Source organism: Chelon labrosus, assembly GCF_963514085.1.
Source record: "Chelon labrosus genome assembly, chromosome: 18".
NCBI lineage: Eukaryota > Metazoa > Chordata > Actinopteri > Mugiliformes > Mugilidae > Chelon > Chelon labrosus.
The window spans coordinates 9,482,077-9,505,008 of record NC_140351.1 but is presented as its reverse complement, the minus strand read 5'-3'; the positions used below and the strand labels follow the sequence as shown (position 1 = coordinate 9,505,008).

The 22,932-nt window shown below is 40.9% G+C and overlaps 1 protein-coding gene across 2 annotated transcripts; it reads right to left on the bottom strand.

The window, feature by feature from the left end:
- Positions 1-1,763: 1,763 nt before the first annotated feature.
- Positions 1,764-19,459, bottom strand: tlcd4a (TLC domain containing 4a). Of its 2 annotated transcripts, XM_084566108.1 has the most exons (7): positions 18,668-19,459; positions 14,169-14,338; positions 12,506-12,595; positions 10,902-10,960; positions 10,604-10,698; positions 4,958-5,031; positions 1,764-4,115 (listed from the first exon to the last, which is right to left on the bottom strand). In XM_084566108.1, exons 2-7 carry the CDS (start codon positions 14,321-14,323, stop codon positions 3,797-3,799), a joined length of 792 nt encoding a protein of 263 aa, XP_084422234.1. In that variant the 5' UTR covers positions 14,324-14,338; positions 18,668-19,459; the 3' UTR covers positions 1,764-3,796. The 2 variants fall into 2 exon arrangements, with proteins under 2 accessions (XP_084422234.1, XP_084422235.1); XM_084566109.1 differs by lacking the exon at positions 18,668-19,459 and having other exon boundaries at positions 14,169-14,540.
- Between the last annotated feature and the right edge of the window lie 3,473 nt (positions 19,460-22,932).

The window sequence follows — 22,932 nt, the reverse complement described above, 5'->3', positions numbered from 1 at the left end:
GACAAGCCACAAAGATTAGCCTGGAAGCCAGATCAACATCTGACCACAGATTTTTGTTTTTTTGTGGCATGAATGTTGGTCTGGAACCACTCTGTTGGGAACTGACTATGGTACACCGGGTCAATCGAATCGTCCGGACGGGCTTTATGCAGGGACGGATAGATGCAGTCACCCACATCATCTGAGCGCCTTGGAACGAAGTTGGCGCTATTGGAGAAGTAGTCGTAAAATATACTGACAACAACATAACTTTAAAGGACAAACAGCTGGACTATCTGATTGTGCAAAGAAAATTTTTTTTCTCATTTGAAACACGGCCCATAATGAAATCCCAACAGAGTATTATCATACCAGCTAGACTCTATACTACTTCTTTTAAAAGAATATGAGTCTGGCTATACCGGCCTGTGCAGAGATGGTAATGTGAAGACAATTGATCCCAACTATTAAATCCTGGTTGCAAGTTGGCACAGTTGTATTAAAATGTATTCTGTGTGTGTGTGTGGGGGGGCAAAACAACAAAACCAAAATACCATCACGCCTCAGCAACACTGTAATGTGTTCGCCACGGAGTCGTAACGGTTCAACACACAAACGTTTTGAAACTTTTCGAAAGCATAAAAGCTAAAACAAAAGCACTGAAGCAACCAGCCTTCACAAACCCGCCGATATTACATTTAAAAACTATATCACAAAGGCCAAACCATCACATTAGACAGGCATCAGACATGGAAAACACACAACTAGTAAATCTCTGAAAGATGTTTTTCAGTGAGGTGGGGAGTCGGGTGTAACAAAATATTCACTGTGCAATCATAAATTTGTTTCAAAAAGGCAACAAAATCAAATGCTGAGCATAGCAAGGCATACTTTAAAAACTAACAATCTTTGTTTCTTCGTCACAAAATGTCTGACAGAAGCGTTATGATGTACAGCTCAAGTAAAATACATCTACAATGAATATTCAAGTACGTGATTCATCAGTGAACTGGAACATATGACACGAGTGTCTTAAAGACCTTTGAACCGAATAGTTCCTTTCTTCCTGAAACTGCTTTGTCAGTAGAATGACGAAAAGAAAACAGGAACATGACGTTTTTTCTGTATATGTTCACTGAAAGGAAAACCTTGGTATCATTCCAATGAATAAATATGAAAGAACCCATTGAGTTTGACTGGAAATCCTATACATCAGTGGATATTAAAAGTTCACACAGCCCTGTTAAAAGAGAAGGTTTTTGTGATGTAAAAAAAAAATGATATATATATATATATATATAACAAAGATATCGCATAGCAACACTTGTAATGCCACTGAAAATCAATGTCACACATATCAGAGAAAATAAAACATCCTTTTATAACTGGGAATGTGGCTGTGTTCAGAATCGAATTATCCTCAAGCTCTTGTGAAATAATGCACAAGGGTTCATCTGAACAAACTCTGATTAACTCAAACTGTGGACATTTTCTTAGTTGCATCCTACTACAAGAGCTGTGGAAGCATCAAAAACGGGAGGAAATGTGCAATAACAATGACACAATCAAGAACAGGAGTCTCTCCAGTGTCCCCAATGAAAGACAAAGGCGGAACTAGTCAGGGAGGCCGTAAGGGAGCCTAATTACAACAACATTAATCAAACTCTTTCTAGAAAGTACTGGTTTCTCCCTATATGTGACTGTCTATCTATTCTTCATCAGTCTGGGCTGTGGGATGGGGGGGGGGGGGGGGGGGGGGGGGGGGGCTTTTACTGATGAAGATCACACCAAAGCCTGGCTAAACTTCACAAAACTAGATATCCAGAAATATGTGTAACGGTCTGATGAGACCAAGATTGAACTTTTGTTCCCAATTTAACAATTTGAAAAACAACAACAGCACAGCAGCAAAATAACACCATAACAAGGGTGAAGCATGGCGGTCTCAGCATCATGTTTGGACTGCGGCTTTAGTGAAGGAGGACGGAAACATGAATATCTTCAAGTACCAATCAATTTCAGCATTTGCTACAACAATGAATCAAAGCACAGATCTAAATGAAATCATTTTGGATCTAAAGACGGCCATGATCAGGGAAGATTTGCAAAGCTGGCGCACACACCTATGCGGATAGGGGATTGAATTATTTTTTTCTCTGAACACTGTCGCATTAGTTGTCAGGGTCATTTTTTTAAAAATAAAAAGGTACAAAAGTTCAGATACGGTCCACCTTTGTTTTCTTTTTACATCACAAAAACCTGCCGGACTATATAGACGTTTTGTATTCACCGCAACATGAGGCAAGAGGTGTTTGTATAACCGTACTCAAAAGCAAAATATTTTTTTAAATATTAAGAACTTTTACCACCTGAAACACTGATTACTGATTTCCCATTCAAGTAAAACTTGCAAAACAACTGCTTTGATCGTGTGCTGAATTTAATTTGGCGGCAAAAATTTCTACTTCGCAGAAAATACACATGTTGGAAAATGTTGCCAGGGTGTGAAATTAAACAGTTTGTGCGTTAAAAAGATAAAAACAAAGTGTGAATGTTAAACGTCAGGTCAACGATGGAAAAACATGAAGAGCGTCAGAATGCTGTTAACGTATCCCACCTCCATAAAAATGTCCAAACTATATACACATTGTAATTTCCGATGCGTTTATGACACTGATTCTATACCAGCATCAGTTTCACCCCTCCACATGCATTGCACAATGTGAAATAAATATAATGCCGACAAAGAAGTCTCACACAACAGTCTTGTATATGTAATGGGACTTTTTCCATTCTGTAAAATCTCAGTTTGTATTCACAAACCGCAACAAATAAGATGTTGCCTCGGTACTAACTGCTTAATGTCAGCGTACCAACACTGACATTGACATTCAATTTCCCTTTGAGCATATCTAATTTACTCTGTACATCAACCTTCTTTTCTTTAAAAACTGTCGACAGTTATCTATTTGTATCTTGAAAAACCTTTTAAAAATATGCCTCGACACCAGCAAGACAAAAGAAATAGACTTCATACAGTGTACTGATGCCTGTTCAACTCTACATTATATAAACATGCAAATGCAACAAAGACTTCTGAAATCCCAATTAGCGTCTTCCAAGGCTGACTTTTTAAATTAAACTCTTAACTGAAGGACAGCGGATGACAGGTAAAATTCCTATTCTTCTCTGTGATTGCACTTCATGTAATCTGATTGGGTCGCCTTCAACAAGCATCTGACAATGATATTATGGCACTGACCATCGTTGAGTGTTTGAGGTTTTCCTCAAATCTCTGCTTCATCAACGTGAACTCACATTTCCTCATTTTTATTTTATTCTGCGACGCAGGCAGCAGAATTAATACAAAAAGAAAGAAAGTCTCTTGTTGAGCACTAAGTGTATATAGAACGGTAAACTTTTTGACGATTTGTGGTTGGGCCCGACAGCCCGTCTGGCCCAGGATGACCTCTTTTGAAGTGGTAAACTGTTCAAGAGAAAAACTGTTGGCCATGCACACAGAGTATTGCTAAGAGGTCGTTTCATGGCTTAGGGGGTGGCCAGTTAAGCAGTCCTTCGGTACATCCCAGTGGGTGAGCTTGCTTTCCAAAAGAAATAAAAAAAAGGTTTAAAGAAACGTATAATCAAAAAAAATAATAATTCCCTCGTTACATTCTGTCCTGTAATGTCAGGTCCTAGGTATGGTGCTACGGAAGCAGCTTGACATGTAAGGGTCCAAACTGCTTCTCGTCCATTCTCGAGTGTTGTCACTTTGTCTCTCTTGTGGCATTTTCTCACCACTGTCACCCTGTCTCCCTTAATCCGTCTTCCCATTCTCCTGAGGTGCGCCAGCTTTGCTCCGGCGTGCCGATCGCAGCACCTTGTAGCAACCGCGGGCAATCTTGTGCATCCACATGATGTTCATTACGTCCAAGCATATACTGGAGCAGATCCAGGCTACACGGCCTCCCCAGGGCACCAGGTAGTAGGCCTCAGTGCCGTAGACCGCGTACATACGGCTGTAGTAGACTGGCATGACGGCGATGCGGACCACGAAAAAGACTACTGCCATGGCGACGCCGTTTGCCATGTTGGGCCGCGAGGACTTGGGATAACCTAGTACCTCAAAGAACCAGCTAGAAACAAAACACATTTTTAAGAATACAGCATCCAGCAGGACAAAGATATACATCTAAAAAAGACAATCACAAGTAACACTACGGCACTTAAAGTTAGGTAGGACTTAAACTCTATCCACATATTCTCAAAGAACTGGCAACTAACAGTGGAATACCAGATAAATAAAATTTCTGTAATACCTCCTGACATCCAGTCCAGTCCTTAAACATTTCCAGTTACATGCTGTCTTTGTTCTTAAGGTCCTGTGCTTCAACACATCCGATATGAAATAAAATACTAGATGCTACATTTAAGGGTCACGTCTCAGCTTTAAATCACGTCAGTTTAAATCCATAAAGAAAAAACTGTATGGGAGATCAAGCCAACGGTTCAAACTGGCAGGTGACGACTGCGGCAGCTGGATGTTGTTTCAGTGTTAGTACATGCACAACAAAAGCTCACACATGCCTCTGAGTGGACTGACAGTTGTCATTTAAATTGAGGGAAACCAAAAAATCTTTTAAGAGACATCAAACGGAGCTGACTTTCTCAACTCAACAGCTGGGTAAATTCTAAAACAACATATTTCACCATTAATCAGGATCTAAAACATAGTCAGTGCAACCAAGAGTTGAAGAGGTGAAATATCCTTATTTGGCAGTCAATCACCAAATCTCGACCTGCGTTCGACTTCCTGAAGACCTGGCTTGACATTTATTGTAAACCCACTCAAGTTTTATATAGTATCTATTATTTCATTTCATTAAACGTACATGTGCACAGAGCTTTAAGAACAAACGTGTACCTATTAAAAGGAACTTGATAAAATTTCCGAAACCCATAATAAGCCAGTACATACCGCTGATTCACACATGGTGTAGAAAACTCAGCAAGCAGACGGAAGTTAGCAAAATAAGGCAACATTCCTTGGCCCTGGAAGAACGAAGACAATGAAACATGAAAGGGACCAAAAACGAGACGTCGAACTCATTTGGCACGAGGCCAATGTGCCACCTGCTCCACACAAACGCCACTTCTTATCAGTGTCATGGCGGAACAAGAGTAGTTACATCTCCCGGGAATGCAAAGATCTGAAGAAATCAAAACAGTGTGATATGTTCTATGTTTATTTATGCAGCTCAAAAAATGAAATGTTACTGACATACTGGATTATAGAGAAGAGAGGCCTATAATTAGGTGAAGGCATCACCAAGTTTAGAACTATCTGGCAGATCTAACAAAAGAGTATTCTCCCTTAGGGCGCAAGGCTATTCCTTCAGTTTTGCAGACCAAAATTTGGCTTATTCCCCTTCATAAATGATTCTCTTCATTTATTGTGAACAGAAACTCCTTTTCCTACGAAGAGATCATTTCCCTTTAGAGCATGAATGTGTTTAGTATATTATATGTCAGTCTTTTTAAATTCCTCAGTATCTGGGGTTCAATGTCTTTAAATGTTTGCATGAGACAGGCCCCATTGTTCAAGGTGGACAATGTGGTCCTGAGTGATCTGATCACAAGTGGACAGACTTACAGTAAGTACAGGTGTGAACGCACTCAAGACAAACTGAGAGCGTCCTGTTCAGACCTGGTACCATAATGTATCCTGAGTGATACGATCACAACACTCCTATCTTTAAGTACACGTGTTCACACCTGACATTAAAATGCGCCTCCACATGCGTAACAATCGTTGTCATTTATGTGCATTCCAGTTCATGTGCATATGATATGGACGATGCAACACAATGAGCTGTAAAGTCTCTCTCACTGAAAGCGCACACAATATAATTTTTTTTATTCATCTCTGGCCTTAAGTTAGTTATTTTAAAGACCCAACGGTGAAACAAAAATCTTCAGTAATACAGGTAAGCATAGACAGAGGAAAGACGTAACTTAACTCCACATGACTACTTTGCATAGGCTACGTCAACACGAACAACCACATGCCGATTTTCTGGTGTTTGTTCAAAATCATGGCCGTGCGTTATTTCTGAATGGTACGAGATAATGGTACCTTAGTACAAGATCCGTCAATGTTTTGAGGACGCATGTGTATTCACACTACATTTCTATGTGCGCAGTTAGCGATCTGATCTCAAATGCGTCCTCGAAGCTGTACTTTAAGCTTGCAATCAGATCACTCAGGATGGATGCTAATATCAGGTCTGAACGGGACCTGAGATCCAATTACTCGGACCTTGTTTGGAGGTGGTAGCTCCAAAGGCCATCTGAACAAATAAAGTATGAGGAGGCTGTGTGCAATTCCGTCATAGGAAGTTGTATCAGCATGTGATTAATAGCAATATCTTTTATGTTGACGTATGCAAAATAGCCTTGTTAAGTTACCTGCGCCACTCGAGGTGCATGTGGAAGCACATGTTAATGCCAGGCATGAACAGGATTTTATCCAATGGATACAGAATATCCACAGCAAATTTATGGAAACTGAGCTTTAGATTTTTAAGCTAACTTGTTGTGGAATAATTGGCAGCTAGCTGTCACATCAGGATGAATAGCTCTCTAGAAACTGCACATACAAAAATCTATCTGGCCAGTAAGTCTAGGTGAAAGCTACTGATAGAGTCACCAGCCACAACCACAAGGGGGCTTGCCTGGCACAAACTTTCTAAATTCACAAGTCATCATTTAAGCTGACACGTTTTCTTGTTTTGAAAGACATAGCAACATACAGGGCAGTTAATCTGAGTAACATCTTAAAAATGAGAAAGGGATTGAGTAAATATCAACACAGGACATAATACATACATACATATATATAAAACCATACAGTCAGCCAGCCACTGGTTGAAGGAGCAATCAAAGCCATGCAGAGTAAAAAGCAATATGTTAATTCGTTTAACTGCCAAAACTGTCATTGTTTACAAGGTCACATCCTTAATTCCACTTTGTCTTATGCACCAGATCATTTGCATATGGTTGGATTGTAAAAACCAAGATGCTTCCAGTCTCAAACACTGCAACTTGCTAAATCAGCAGTAATTTTTGAAGCACTCGGGCTAAAATGATGGCGTTAAAACTGTGGCGTGAGCTAAATAAATTTGAATTATGAGTTTTGATTGAAAAGGTGCATTAGTGAGATTGAGAGCTGTGATTTGAATCTCAATTCCAAATGTAATCAGACAAGTTCGACTCGGCTGAGGCAGACCATAAGTCAAAATCGGAATTGAGATGAAAATCACAGTTTCACGACAACGCCCACAAAACAGCACATAATCCAAGGTTATTTGGCCAAAAGCCAGACTTTTACAGAACGTAAAAGAAGACTTACCGTCAGGGCTGAAACAAAAGCTCGTCACTGAATCATACTTACTATGTGATACACACAGGGTACCATTTCATTGCATTTTTATGTACCATTAGATGTGAACCTTCTACCTAGCATGAGCATGCTAGTACCTCTAGGAACTGGTAAGTCCATACTGTGACTGGGCATCATATCTGCTCAGTACAACACAACAGCAATAACAGCAGACAAGACAGGAATAAAGAAGTCCCCATCTAGATCAAGACCTGCTCTGGGATTTCTAAATGACACACAACCCTTTTGGTAGTTTTTGCATGAACGGGGATGACACAACCCAACTCGATCGTGGTAGTTTTTGCATGTGGGGTTTGAAGAGGGGCTATTTATGTTAAAAGTCAGCAAAGGACACAGAGACAGACAGATACATTAGAAAAAAGAAAACAAAAACAAAAACAAAAAAACAAAACAAAGATGCCACGACAATTGGAAGCAAATAAGAAGCAACACTTACAACACTGAGAAAAAAGCATGCGTCTAATAGTTACACTGCAGTTATAGTATTCCCATGTTTTTTGTTATACTTGTTAGAACAGACACAAAAGACACATTATGCTGCTATTAAAAGAAAATTAAAAGTGACTTTTTGACCAGGACATTTGTGACTGACCTACCAATAACAACAACAACGTACCGACAAGGTACAGTAGGAAATTAAATTAATCATATTTTTGTGTAATACAGATTTTCAAGTAAATTTAACCAGGCCTTATTTTGGTTGTGTGCCTCTGGGTTTATTACTCTTACTTTGAAAGTAGAATTTGACATGAACACTTCTACATAAACACAGTCAACACATTAACTAATAAGACTTTGACAACATATGACAAGTCTGACTGGGTACAAGACTAAATAAAATGAAAATGACATCAACAGTAAGCCAATCTTGTTTTTTTTTTTTGTTTGTTTTTTTACTGAAAATGTAATACAGCTACAGTGATGTGGCCCAAAATGTTGTTTTTTTCTTCTTTTTTTTCTACCACAATAGACTAACTTGAATTTTCAGATCTAGTCTGAAGAAACAGTCATGAGTGTCCAGTAACAGTATGGCCTACTTCACGTCATTTACCTAGCTGTTTCACATACAGGTGCTTGCTCTGTTTCTACAAAACGAAAAGGCTGGATTTACAGTCGTTGATCATAATTTTATTCCGACCACATGAGACAGTTTTACTGTTAATATTGCAGGAATTACTATTGTTGTTCAAATACAGGAACGTGGAATGAAATATTCCAAAATAAACGGTACAATGAAGACAGGTCAAAAACACGGGAAATTATGATGCATCACATTTAAAGAGAAGCTGTAAATCCAGCCACTGACTTGAATAGGAAGGGGCGAGATGAAGATCTGGATCACTAAACACGTGGTTGAAATCAAACATCCACTGTGCCCAACTTCTTTATATAATTTTTATAATGATTTGCCAGTGGCAAAGTTAACCGAAAGCATTTATTTTTTTTATCCAGAAATAGTTTAATTGTTGGGAATAAAATATAGGGCAATGCACACTGTATGTCTGCATCTGCATTTGTTTTAATCTAGGAAACTACACATTTTTATTACTGGGTGACAAACTGAATTCACTGTTAAGTGTTCTTAACTAAAATAAAATGGGAAAATGAAGGAAAAGGCTGATTTTAAGGAGCATTAAGAACAGTGTATCTTTAATGGTTTCATAGAGTAGACCTGACAGAATACATTCAACACGGTATTTGAAAAAAGGCGCCTGGCTATGTTGCGATGGCCTTTGTCATCTTGTTGTGTGAGTGTAAGAAAGAGAAAGAGGAGGCAGAACTAGGCTCTGGCACGAAAAAACAGACAGGTGGAAGGTACTGTAGATAGGCAGGGAAGTAATTAAGAATGTTAAATAACTGTTTGTCGTCATGCACAGTTACAAGAAAGGAAACCTGCCTGCGTAGAACGCTTCAGAAGCTACCAGCATGCACACAGAGGTTACAGTTCAGCATTCAGCTGCGCTTAGCTTGGAGAGGTTCAGCTTACACCAGAGTCAAACAACATTAAAAGGAGGGGGGGGTCAGTAAAACAAACAGAAAGCACAGAAATCATAAGGGTAAGGTGAGAGGGTAGGGGGAGGGGAGGGGGGGCATCAGCCAGTACCATCACTGAGCATTCCATGCAAAAAATACCATAGTCATTCATTTCCTGTAATTATGCGATAGATCTTTGCGACCTAGAGGGTTTCAGATCGAACCAAGAGTGAACAGCGCTGCCCATGAATGCCTAAATAGATTAAACCATCGCCATATCTAGATAAGAGACATCTGTATGGTAGGAATGCAGTAGTGATGGAAAGTGTGGCTCTTTACAAAGATTTGGCTCTTTTGGCTCGGCTCCCTTAGAAGAGCCGGCTCTTATGACTTATGACTGATTTAGCGATTATTGGTGTGTTTTCACAAACTTATTTTATCATTATTACGTTACAAAAATAAGTCTGTGGTGCAGGCTGACAATCAGAAATACCAGATGCCTCAGCTTCAATGTCCACTTTTCACAAATTTCTTCACTTTTTCCAGACACGCTTGCATTTACATCCAACTCCCCATCTCTTGGTCTGTATCACTACACTCGCTTTTGGAGCGTCCTTTTATTTATTTTATTTTTAGGCTAATATCAAAGCCCATAAAATTACACAGAAGGACCATAATACAGCCTTTTACACCCAATCGCTAAGCTGGTGCATTACAAGGGGTCAACATTGTGGCACACCAGATACTTGGCAAGATTACCAGTGTTTTTAGGTGAATCATTTCCAGGCAAGCTCACAACCATAGCCATAATACTTACACTGACAGTTTGTGTTCCTTGTTTGTCTGTCTAGATATGGCAAAGAACAACAATTGATACCATAACCCACAGACTAGTAAGGGTGCTTTACCTTCTGTGCTACTTCTACTGAAAATAATGATTTCATGAGGTGAATTTTAACCATCCATAAGGTCTCCTGATCGGGTGTGTTTGCTCAGTTGCAAAGCTGACCTTGGCTAATCTACATGATATCCGTGGCTGCATGGGGACAATTGTACAGTTGGGACACTGGACTGAATGGTAGCTAAGTCAGTTAAAACTCCTGGTTTAACAGGACACCGCTGTTCACCCTTGGTTGTCTCTTTCCCATCTTGCCTGCACGTTCTGCTTTTGGACAATAGGGCACTCACCAGTACATAGTAGTAAGCATACAACGCTGCCAGATGATGAACTACAAAAAACTTGTCGCCTATCGCCTTCCAATAGTAAAATATTAGCAGCAGATCTGGAAAACATAAGGGGACAGAGAGATAACATGTCACTGGTGTAATTACGTTTAAAGTGCAAACAGCTGATAAAAAAAACAGCAGATAAACCATGCAAAAGAGCCAAAAGTGATTATCTTGGTCACATATTACTACTAATGACTTGCAGGTGTTCTCACTTTTACAAACCGTATCTGTGTAAACTGTATGCTTACTATCTTACCAGATATGAGGTAGCCTGTTGTGATGGCAACATTAGTCTTCACCAGTGTGGGATCTCCCCTATTGAAAAACACATTTGGTTTGACATAACATTAAAGTGTGTATGTGTGTTGAAAATTTCACACTTTGGTGGTAAGAAACACAGTTCTAACTAGTGTAAAAATCTGAATAAATTCAGGCGAATATCTGCTAAATTCACACCTGCTAAACTGCAACAACCGTCTGGCACTCCATTTTAGCAAAGGCACACTTACATTCATATGGGCAAAAGACTTGACACTCAAAATTATTGGTAGTTTTTCCACAAACAGACTTCACTCAGAAGTAAACACAAGCAGGTTTCCTATTTGTGGTCAATATATGAGAGTGGGAAATGCAGCTGCCATTAGCGGATTTTAGCAAGTCATGCTAGCTAGCAACGTCATTTATACTCCTTTATTGAGATGTAAGCAAAAAACAAACAACCATGTAAAATGTTCAGTTGTTTTAATGTATAATATGTCCAGGGAAAGTATTCCCACTGGCCTCATCTTTTCTTTACCCCTTTGACTTTTCTACATTAGCTTGCTAAGCAGTTGTTAGCTTGCTAAACGCTTGTGGCGGTGGTGAATGATAAGTTAATATATTGTAATCCAGCTCTATAGAGTTTTCTTCTTAGTGTCCAAAGAAAATAATGAAATTCACAGTATCCCTTATCTTTGTTTTATCATTTTTTTTTTTTATCATTTGCATCACCTAAATTACAGTACGACCTTGCTAGCTTGCTAAATTGTTAGCCTCTGTTGTTTCTAGAGGGCAACAGTTGCCTAGTAATGGTGTAGTCATGACTAAGGGCTGATGTTACAACTTGAACTTCAACCTTTTTGTGTTTACGACTTCCCATGTCGTAAGCATGGCACCATTAGTAGGTCAACATAAGAATAAATACCAACATTGTTCTCATAAAACAGAGTGGCCCACAGTATCAGCTCTAGTGTTAATACACAATGTTCTAAATTAAAGAAGTATTTGAAATGTGACTTACATAGCCCAGTTACAATACGTTCCAATTTTGAGTTTTGACAAACAGCACTATCTTTGGGACAGTCAGGCTTAGCTGACAATGTTTAAAGTCCAATAGAGAGCAGGATGGGGCTGCCAACTTTAACCTACACTCAAGGGATGCCTCCCATGCAGTGGATTAGTCTTAAATTTGAGCCCACATAATAGTGAACTTAGTTTTTTGTCTTTGCAACGTTACATAATCAGCTAATTAGCCAAACATGCTAACTTTTATACCTTACCTTAAAGCAGACAAACTTGCCATTGAAATGCATTCCTTACTCTCTTATGGTTTTGTTTTTTTTGAAAGCATAGAATAAAATTATCCATGACCAAACTTTACAAAACCTAGAATCCCCTATCCACATCTCTGCAACATCTGGACATTAGGTTCAAAGTCTAAACAGACCAGTTGTGCCCATGCTTGCTAAACTTTGACTATACAATTGGCCCATTTGTGGAAAAAAAAAAAAAAAGCAGACATTGTGTATAAAACGAACCGTACATTTAGGAAGTGATGGTTAAAAACATGCAGATTTGAAAGATTCATAGCAAAACTCTCACCAGACTGGGTCTTCATTGACGGCATCATCGAAGAACAAGATGTGGAGACAAAATATTCCCACCAATAGTGCGTGAAACGTCGACACCGTCCTGAAATAAAAAAAAATAAATAAATATGCACAGTCATGATGATCTACTCCTTTGAAACAATGACAGATGCTGACACATTGCACATACAGTATATGTTTATGAATAGTGCCTTGGAGCTGCTCTGTGGTTTGGAGAGCAGACTTTTTAGTACGCACAGTAAAGCAACTGATTGCCTGTCAGGGCTCCACACAGATTCAGACCAATTAGAGTGAGAGATTAAATACTGCTGAAGGGTCAGGTGGAGCAGCACACAGTCCCAGACAGTCATTCAAACAGCGAGACAGTCCAACAGTTCTCGGCAATCAGACAGTAAGACAGACTGGCAGCAACACCAACTGCAAGACCGCTTAAATAGAACAGAAAGTCACGGACGTCGACAGGGATCCCCATCCCCTTTATCCATCTCCACTAATCATTCATTTTCATTTGCTCACACAGCACGTGACCATTTCAATTTCACAAATGCTCCCATGAGTAATATGAGAGAAAATGAAAATGGGAGATTCATGCAAGCTGCACCAGGCTGGATCACTGTGAGCACTCCTCCCCGCTGCGCGTTCAGTGGCCTTCAATCTTCAGCCTTCACTGTTGTCACGGTGCTTAAAGATCACCGCAGCCTGTCTGTCGCACTCATGAAACAGAGCGCAGTCATTCCAAACAACCTAGTTGTTCTAGCCGGCAGCTGCAATGTTCCCATAACAAGTGAACGCGCAAAACAGCAACATGACATTTGGTCCAGTTAAATGTGACATATGATTTGAGTGCGAGGGAAAATTAGAGTTTATTTCACGTCTTCTGCACGTTAGTTATTAAATTATTGCTTCAGATGGTGGGATGTGACAACACTGCTCGCTACAAATCCACAATGGAGCAGTTGGATCATTAGTGGAGCTTGAAATGGTTGATGAAAATCTGATCGCTGAACATCAAAGAAACAAGACAAATTCATTCACAGTGTAACAGACATGCAGCACAGTGTGGGAAATGCATGCAGGAATTTTTAAATGTGAGTTCTAATCAATAGAGAAGAGCAGGCAATGAGGTTTTACAGGAGAAAAACGACCTGAATAACTGCTGCCATAAAATTACGAGACTAACTTTAAACACAAGGGAAATGTTGAGACATCCATCATAAATGATGAGGCATGGAAACGAGTACGAGTAAATCCTTTGTATGAAAGAATTCCAGTATTTTAATGTACTTTTGATTTTGCTGTGAGTCACTGAAAGGTTCACTGTTAAAATGATGGGATTAAATTGGTAAAATGCACAATGATGAAAAAGGATGAAGAAGGGGAAAAAAAACACTCAAAATCCCATTCCGATGTGTTTTCACCACGCTGCCGGGACCTTGAAGCAAGGACGTGTTCAGCAAACATTACAAATCACACAATGAGTCGTGCGAGTGACTCACATACGAGTGTTGCAGGATATACGTGGGTTGAAGTAGATATCTTTGAACGCTGCTTAAACAACCCCCTCTGGCCAGTATTTGAGCTAAGAGCCGCATCACACTTGCTCCTGTGCCAAGGATGTTAAAAAGTCACATGGTCACAATTTAACGGCGGGTCACCTTGAGTTCCATTCCACCTTCTGCTTGTCGCTGAGGCCGAGGAAGCCCGGGCTGATGCGCGTGGACATCCAGGGGCTGACTCTGTGGAAGAGCCACTGGAAGGTGAAGAAGCTGGTCACCGAGATGGTGAGGATGAGCTGGCTGAATGGGTCCATGGCCGCCCAAGCCTACTGTGGGAGGACAGAGGAAGGGAAAAAAAAAAGGGTAAAGGTTAGAAAGAACACTCGAAAAGTTGGCAACAATCTGAAGTCAACAAAAACTAGCATGTATTGTGACTTGTCAGTTTGCACCACTTGACGCTGCTGGGTCACTGTATTTGGGGAACAGTGTAGTCAGAAAGACTGCACCTGCCAGCAGTGAGCAAGTAAATTTTTAACTCATTTTCAGCAGGAGTGCTGCAACGGGCCACAACCAGAAAGGTCAGCTATCCGACTCACTGGATAATCACCTATTTGAGAGATATTCTGACAAAAACAACTACCCTGTAAAAGTAAAGCAGTCATAAAACATGCTCCATCTTCTCCTATCTTCTTCTTAAAGTCTTAACTGGCTGAAACAACGTACGAACCTCCTGAAAGACAAGTTAATATGTTACTACTAGAGTAAGTGTGTCTCGTTACACAGAATTCAAAAGCATGAAGACATGGTGTCTGTGTGCTTGCTCGCGCTAGTCACTGTGGTTTTAGCACGTTGCTTCTAAAAAGGACGACAACAAAAGAATAAAACGGACGTGTACTTGCACACGTTCATCCGCGAGACCTCAAACACTGCAACTAAAAAATGGGCACATATAAACATGGCATCGACCTATCGTTTTATTTTGTATTACTTTACAACTTTAAGCCACTATTATGTCACCAGATGAGTGACACGAGACTTGGCGATAGGAGATCTTCTGATTAGTTGGGACTTTTTAATATCCAATGCTGATAACGCAACCTTGAGTATCTTCCGATACAGATACCATCTCAAGCTATTACTGTCACATTTGTCTTGAACCACTCCTTTTTTTCACGTTGTTTCTGCAACTGTTAAATTAAAGGACACGGCGCCGAAGTTTCCAATGTTGCTGCCTCCCCTCAAAACACTTGAATACGTTGTACTTGATTTTGGTTTATTCTTCCTTGAGCTTTAAATAACTCCACTCAGCTGACATTATGAAAGCACTGCTGAAGAGTTTATCGCACGCTATGGTTCACCGGACATTCGCTGTTCAACTGTGATACTTTGAGAAAGCATTTACATTACACTTAAGGCTAACGGATTATATCCAATTGCACTTTTTTTCTTCTCCAATATCTGATCCAGTGATTTTGGCAAGTATGGCTTTGGCGCATCGCTGCTTCTCATCAGTATCTGGCCCAGTTTTGGCGGATACGCATGTATTGCACTACGAGGTTAGAACTGTAACTCTGCGACGGCTGCAGATGGCTGCAGATGGCTACAGATGCCTCGATGTCGTGTAATGGAAAAGGTCCGCACTGAAAAGAAAACAGACACAGCCTGTTGTGTACACTCGCAGCACGTAATCAAAATGTTCTCGCTAGCTACAGTTGCAGATGCTGCTGAATATTCTTCTCCCAAATGCGGCCTCAATCACTGTCAGAGTCCATGAATGTCACTGAGTCACTGACAGACACTCACATTGTGAATAATCACCCAAACACACAGAGAAGGCAGGACATGACTTGAGGCGACGGCTCGGCTGGATGTAGGTCTCAAATCGGTTTTTAAATATTCAAGTATGCTCTTTGGATTCATGTCACAGTAAAACAATGCACAACTTGGAGACATTACTAATGCATGGGAATGTGAAACACTTTCCCTTGTACCATGTATTGCTGGTAAAAGGTCTTGTTTAGTTTAACAGTTGCAATGACACAGCTACCAGCGAACCGGTAATCTGATACGACTTTATCGATCCACAAGTCAAGGGTATTGTCACACGGAAATCCAAGATAATATTCCATTGGTATCATGATGTAACACAAAAAGTGCACTAATGATATCCGGCTCCTGTCTTCTAAATTGTTGTTGTCGAAAGTGTTATTTATGAACGTCGGTAAACCGGATTGTGCATCAAATGATCTCTAACGCGGCAACAAACTATAGCTAGGAGGGGAAACGCCAGATTGTGGTCTAGCCTATGCAACGGATATGAAATGTGGTAGCACTGACAGCTGATTTATTACCTGTCTGCATCGAGTTGAAAAAAGGAGTACAGAAATATTGCTAAAATTTTTATAGCATGTTGCAGAACAAGACTTTGGCATTTTACTGCTGGGGCAGTCTATTGTTAGTCTAAGTCATTAAAAGACAGTAAAAACAATGTATGTGCAACTGTAGCATGCTTTGCTGCCATACGTCTGCTGCTGAAACACAGACAGGCCTTGAACAAACACACAGAGGTGCGCTGTCTTGTTTCTGAACTGCCATTATCACACTGGTCAGCGAGCGTTGTGTTGGAAAATGAGAGCAGAGCATGAGCCCATAAAAGGTGATCAGCGCAGGACGGTTCAATAAAATCCATTACACATTCATATAGAAGTCAGGTTACGGCCTTTTATCAGGAGCAGGACTCTTTGAGAACACCATATGAGTATGACGAGCTTTTTAGTTTGGTGAATATGGAGCTAAACAGTTTGGCAAAATCTTCACTTCAATCATATCTTGTCTCCTAAAGGGGTGGGGATTCAAAAATCATGTGACACAGATATGGGAAATGATTGTGCACTGTCTTCCGACCTGTCAGTGTCACATCCCGAGCACACACCGGCCAACTCTGTGTCGGAAAACAAGAGTAACGGAAGGGTGATCAGCACAGGCTGGCTCAATAAAATCCATCACAAATTTATTTACAGTTCAGTTCAGAGTCTAGCAACGGAACTCCGCACTGTGGCCTAAAGCCGCCGTCTGACCCCAAAATCTATTTGTCGCATCGATATTTCAGATCAAAAGTTCATGTTTCTATGAAAGCAAGAGATCCAAATTTAGCAGAGCTGCATGCACTCTGGCCTGTGGCCAGTAAATGTATGTCAGCCCCAGAAGTCACTGTGAGTCCGGACCAGTGAGCCGACTTTTCTAAGTTATTTGCATTAAGGTTTATTAGGCGGAGGCCACCTTTTGTAAAACGCCAGTTTACTTTAAAGACTGGTTTACATCTCCCAAGCAACAGAGCAGAGAATCTCCAGGCGTAGGCTCGCGAGCACACATGTCTCCGTCCCAGGAGACATGGCCTTGGTGATGTTATACCTGCTTCTGTGTTACACTGAAGAAATGCTTGAGGAAAAACAGCATGCTAAGAAGAGTTCACCAGGAAACTGAAAGGCCATTTCTACAGTTGTCACCTTTTCCCTGTCAGTAATGCATAAGTGGGCAAGCGAGCGCCGGTACTTTTAACGCTGCGAGGTGGAAAGACTGTTTGCTATTACAGGGTCAACTCAAGGAACCGTAAAGACACACTGGCTCCAGGGGGGGAGATCTGATAAAGCTACTTTCTGTTGGAGAGGATTGTTTTTACATACACACACATATGCACGTCTGTGTCCCAGAGGGCAACACATGGTCCTGCTGCCAAGGGCAAAACTGTTGCAAAGGTCGCCTTAAGGATATAGAAAGAAAACAACTGCAGCACGCCGGTGAACAAAGCTCTGCTTTATAAAGTTCGAGAAAGTTAAAATGAAAGCTAAGTGGAAGACTGCGGTTGGAGGTGAGCGAACCGGGCTTTTGGAGATAAGAGAAAACACCCAACACACTTCCTGCCAAAGCTGAACGAAGGCTGTCACTTTCAATTTTAAGAAAATAAAAGACAAATAAAGACTGGGATGAAAGTAGGACCTCAAAGCAAGGCATTCAAACAAGTTTTGTTTTTCTTTAAAGCAGCTGTCAAGATGAAAATATGGTTAGGATGACTTTAGAGGATTTAAAAATGAAAAATGAAGAGTTATTCTGAGCCCCACTGATTTATTATCTTCTCAGCCATTAACAAAAATAGAGAAGGGGCCTCCTTAAAGATATAGGCCCGGACTGCATTTTCTGAGAACCGAGAATGCGTGTGTATTTCCGCTGAACAGGTCTGACACATGTTTCTTCCTGGAATACTGTTTTGCCATCTTATATGTACATGTAACAACGGGCAAATGCGCTTGCGTAACATGGCTGGACCATTTTTTTTTTAAAAGGAGGAAACGATAGCCCCCCCGCCCGCCCCATCACCAAAATAACTTGGGGCATGTGCATGTCAGGAATCGCCTGTTGAGAGACGCATCGCGGAATCGATTGCGCCAAACCAGATCGTCTGGAGAAGGTTTAAATAAGAGCAACACGCAAGGCCAGTTCACGCCGCATTGCCTGGACAGCTGCTGGAGATGATGGTGGTGGTGGTGGTGGTGTAGAGGGGAGGATACACTGGCCTGGCGGCGCCTCCTCTGCCACCAGCCAAAACGGACTGTGAAAACAAAATGGAAAAACAGAAAACCTCCAGCGCAGGCAGCACTTACCTGATGACTTTCATTAAGATGATTGGCGCCTCGCTCTCTCAGCTGCTGCTTACGGTTCCCAGGTTCGCTCGCAAAACCGTGCAGTGTGAGTGAAAGCCACAGCCATGTCGAGTCATTTTTGATAAACAACGCAAGCCCGCCTCCCGAGTCGCTGCTCCGCACGCACGCTAACAACCTGCGGGGGCTGCTGCTGGAGCTGTGCTGTGCCTGGGCCGGGTTCTGCTGCGTACACCGAGAGTCCCCGCCGACACGAACCGTGCATAATTGCAGAGGTGCAGATCATGCAGCTCGACGCTCGATTACCGTAATGATGGTGAAGGGTGCTGGTGTGGTAGCTCGCTCTCTCTCTTAGTGATGTGTCGTTCGCGGACGAGCCGACTCTAAGAACCGATTCTTTGTAGAGTAGGAGAAGAGCCGATTCCCATTGGAGCCGGAGAGTCAGCCGGGACACTTTTATCCAGAGTGACATAATGTTAAGACTTTAACCTTTATTGACCTGTTTTTGCCTGGAAATGGTTCACCTAAAAACGCTACTCTTGCCAAGAATCTGGTGTGCTGCAGTGTTGACCCCTTTTAATGCACCAGTTGAGCAATTGGGTGTGAAAGGCTGTATATTGCGGTCCTTCTGTGTAATTTTATCGGTTATGGGTTTTGATATTAGCCTCAAAATAACAATAAAATAAAAGACGCTCCAAAGACAGTGAGTGTAGAACACACAGAGTGACAGAGCCGGGGAGCTGGATGTAAATGCAAACGTGTCTGGAAAAAGTGAAGAAATTAGGGAAAACTGGACATCCAAGCTTAGGCATCTGGTATTTCTGAACGCCAACCTGCACTAAAGACTTTCATCTAAAGTGTTATAATGTTAAGACTCTAACCTTTATTAAAAATTGCTTACCACCACACAAACCATTCACAATTGCTAAATTTGTACAAAATAGAAGTGAAACGAAATGAAGATCCACTTGAGAGCAGTTTGGGAGCCATAAGAGCCTACTTCCTTGAGGGAGCCGAGCCAAAAGAGCCGAATCTTTGAAAAGAGCCACACTTCCCATCACCGTGTCTCTCTTTCTCTCTCTCTCTCCTCTCAAATTACATCTGAATTCTTAAAGATACATACACATGCACGCATGCGTCTCTGCGTCTATTTATAGCCAAGATTCGTCTGACCTGACACACACAACATAACCAGTAAAGCAACCTTTAACCATGAGAATATTTGATTTAAAGATTATAGTCTGTTTTAAATGGGGAATGTACACTTATGTACACTTACGAATGAAGCTTATGTACACTTAGTTTGAAATCGGTTGAATATGTTTAACTTGGGTCATACATTTCGGATAGCCTTCCACAAGCTTCTTACAATAAGTTGCAGGAATTTTACCTCCTTCTTTTGTTTTAGCCCAGTCTATTCAGGTTTGTAGGCTTTTTTTTTTCCAGCTTTGTCCACATACATTTTCCCTTGGATTGAGGTCAAAGCTTTATAATGGCCACTCTAACATCTCAACATTGTTGTCCTTAGGCCATTTTGTCACAACTTTGAAGTATGACGGAGCTCATTCTCCATTTAATGGAAGACCCATTTGTGACCAAGGTTTAACTTCCTGGTTGACGTATCGAGATGTCGCTTCAACATATCCACACATTCTCCCTTTTTTTGTGATGCCATCTGTTTTCTGAGGTGTAGGTTTCAGAGTGCAAAATGATGCTGCCTCTTCCGTGCTTTGTGATTATAATGGTGTTTCATTTGCTTGGAAGCCTCTCCTTTTTTTCCTCCAAACATAATAGCGTTCACTTATGTATCTCTGGCCTGGAGTGGTGTGTTTCCTGTGGAGCTCTATACTACATCTGTTGTCGTGGTCTCATCAGCCTGCCCAGTCTTCATGGAATCCTGCAGTTATCCACTCCTACCTGAATGAACAATTCTCCAACCTGCCTATGATTCCTCTTACATTTTCAAACTGTCATGTAACATCATCAGTTTGTATCATAAGATTCCACATGTACACTTTAGTCAGATATGTGTATCTATGACAGATGTATGTTTATCTTGCTGTTCTCTTCTCTTCTCTCTTTGCTGTTCTCTTCTCTCTTTCTTCTGTCTGTACCCGGCTGGCCTTAGGCAGATGGGTCCCTCCATATGAGCTGGGTTCTGCTCGAGGTTTCTTCCTGTTAAAAGGGAGTTTTTCCTTGCCACCGTTGCCTTCAGGCTTGCTCTGGGGGTTTCAGGCCGGGTTTTTGTAAAGCGTCTTGAGACGATTTGTATTGTTATTGACGCTATATAAATAAAATTGAATTGAATTGAATTGAATTATGGCCAAACAGTTCGAGGAACAATTAAATGACCAGTGGCTGCAACACAATATTGTTGCCAAGTTATTGTTGCATGGTAATAATTGACCAGGTAAAGACTGCGGCCTTCACCAATAGACCTTTTTCACAGCTAACATTTCAGCTTGTTATATGAGGAAAGGCATAGGGCAGACAAACAATGGCTGAATTCCAACATGTGTCCAAAGCTGTACAATACAAGGATCCATCAGCTAGCTAAATGGAACACAGTCCTTTTTTAATGCAATGAAATAGGCATTTCTTGCTACGACAATCCACAGTGTCTGCTGTGGAAAAGATTTGTTGAAAGTGAAATTAGACGTCTGAGTGAAGCATGGGGATGGGTGTACACAGTTTCGAATTAAAGCGTGTTTAACAAGCTCAGCACATACCTGCCGGGCTATGTGTAAAGACAACACAAGCAGCCTACTACATCTTTAATACCCAAGCATTTGTTTGTTCTTGTTTGTAACAGACACGTTTATCAGGTCTAATGACTGTCACTAGTCAGATTCCCCCAGATGTCGCAACGGAGGTTCTCTGTGTTACTTGGACACATTTTTCAGCTCGTGGCCTTAAACACGAGTTAAATTGTGTCTTTGTTGAGATTTTTTTTGTATAAATCTCAAAATAAAAGCAAAATATCACATGAAAGGGATAACAATGTGACTTTACGTTTCTTATTGGTGGATCAAACAAAGTTAAAGACAGTCTCAGGGCCTTCATTATAAATGCACTAAATCAGTCCAACAAACTATCTGCCTGACACACAACCACGTCAGCAGTTTACACTGTAACCATGTTGCTGCTATGTAAGTAACCTATATCTATAATGGATGACGTATTGTGATCAGGCATAACATTCTGACCACCTGCCTGATATTATATAGGTCTCCCTTGTGCCTCCAAAACAGATGTGACTCATCACAGAATGGACATGGGCCTCCTGAGGGTGTCCTGTGGTGTCTTTCAACAGAATGTTATTAGTTGGGGTCTTTGGGTCCCATGGGTTGAGGGGCGGGGCCTCTGTGGATCATCCCACAGATACTTGATCAGTTTGGGATTGAGTGAATTTGGAGGCCAGGTCAATACCTTCTTCATGTTTTTTGAGTTGTTCCTCAAGCATTTTTGTGTGTGTGCCTGTGTCAGGCTGCATCCTGCTGGGGTTGTGTCATTGCTATGGGGTGGGGGGGTGCCTGGTCTGGTCTAGGTGGGTGGTACATGTCTAAGTAACATCCACATGAATGAATGCCAGGTCCAAAAGTTTCTCAGCAGAACATTGTATTGTCATTAGATGGCCAATGTTATTTACTTCTCCTGTCAGTGGTTTTAATGTTGTGGCTGATCGATGTATATCTGTATATCCCATAGCCATATTCTCTATCAATTGTTGTATATTTCCATTGTAATTTACTGTTATTTATATTCCATTTCATTCAAACTTAGATTTAGATTATATTTGTTATTACTGTTTTTACTGTTTACACTGATAATCTTGCAGAGCTGAAAACAAAGTCTCTATTACATTTTCTATATTTTTTTAATATTAGAAACCACCCTTTACATCTAAAACATAAAGAAATCAAAAGGCTAGTCAAGACCGACAGTGAGAGAGAGGGGAGAAACAGAAGTACTGTAACTGATTGAAGCATTCGTTTGAAACCCCACTGTCATCGGACCAACCAAGTCTATCGAGTTGAAACGAGGGTATATATAGGACGCTGTCCACATATGACTTTATATCATGGTGTGATCAAATCAGTCTTCCTTTGTTTCTTCTAATAATGGACCGTAAGGGACTAAATGTCTTCGAAATGCATAGAAATCATTGTATCAAACAACACATCCGCTCTGATTTTACACTGGTTTAATTCGTTTTACGCTCGCTATGAATCATGGGTAAGATGTGCAAAGCAACCACAGCGCTCTTC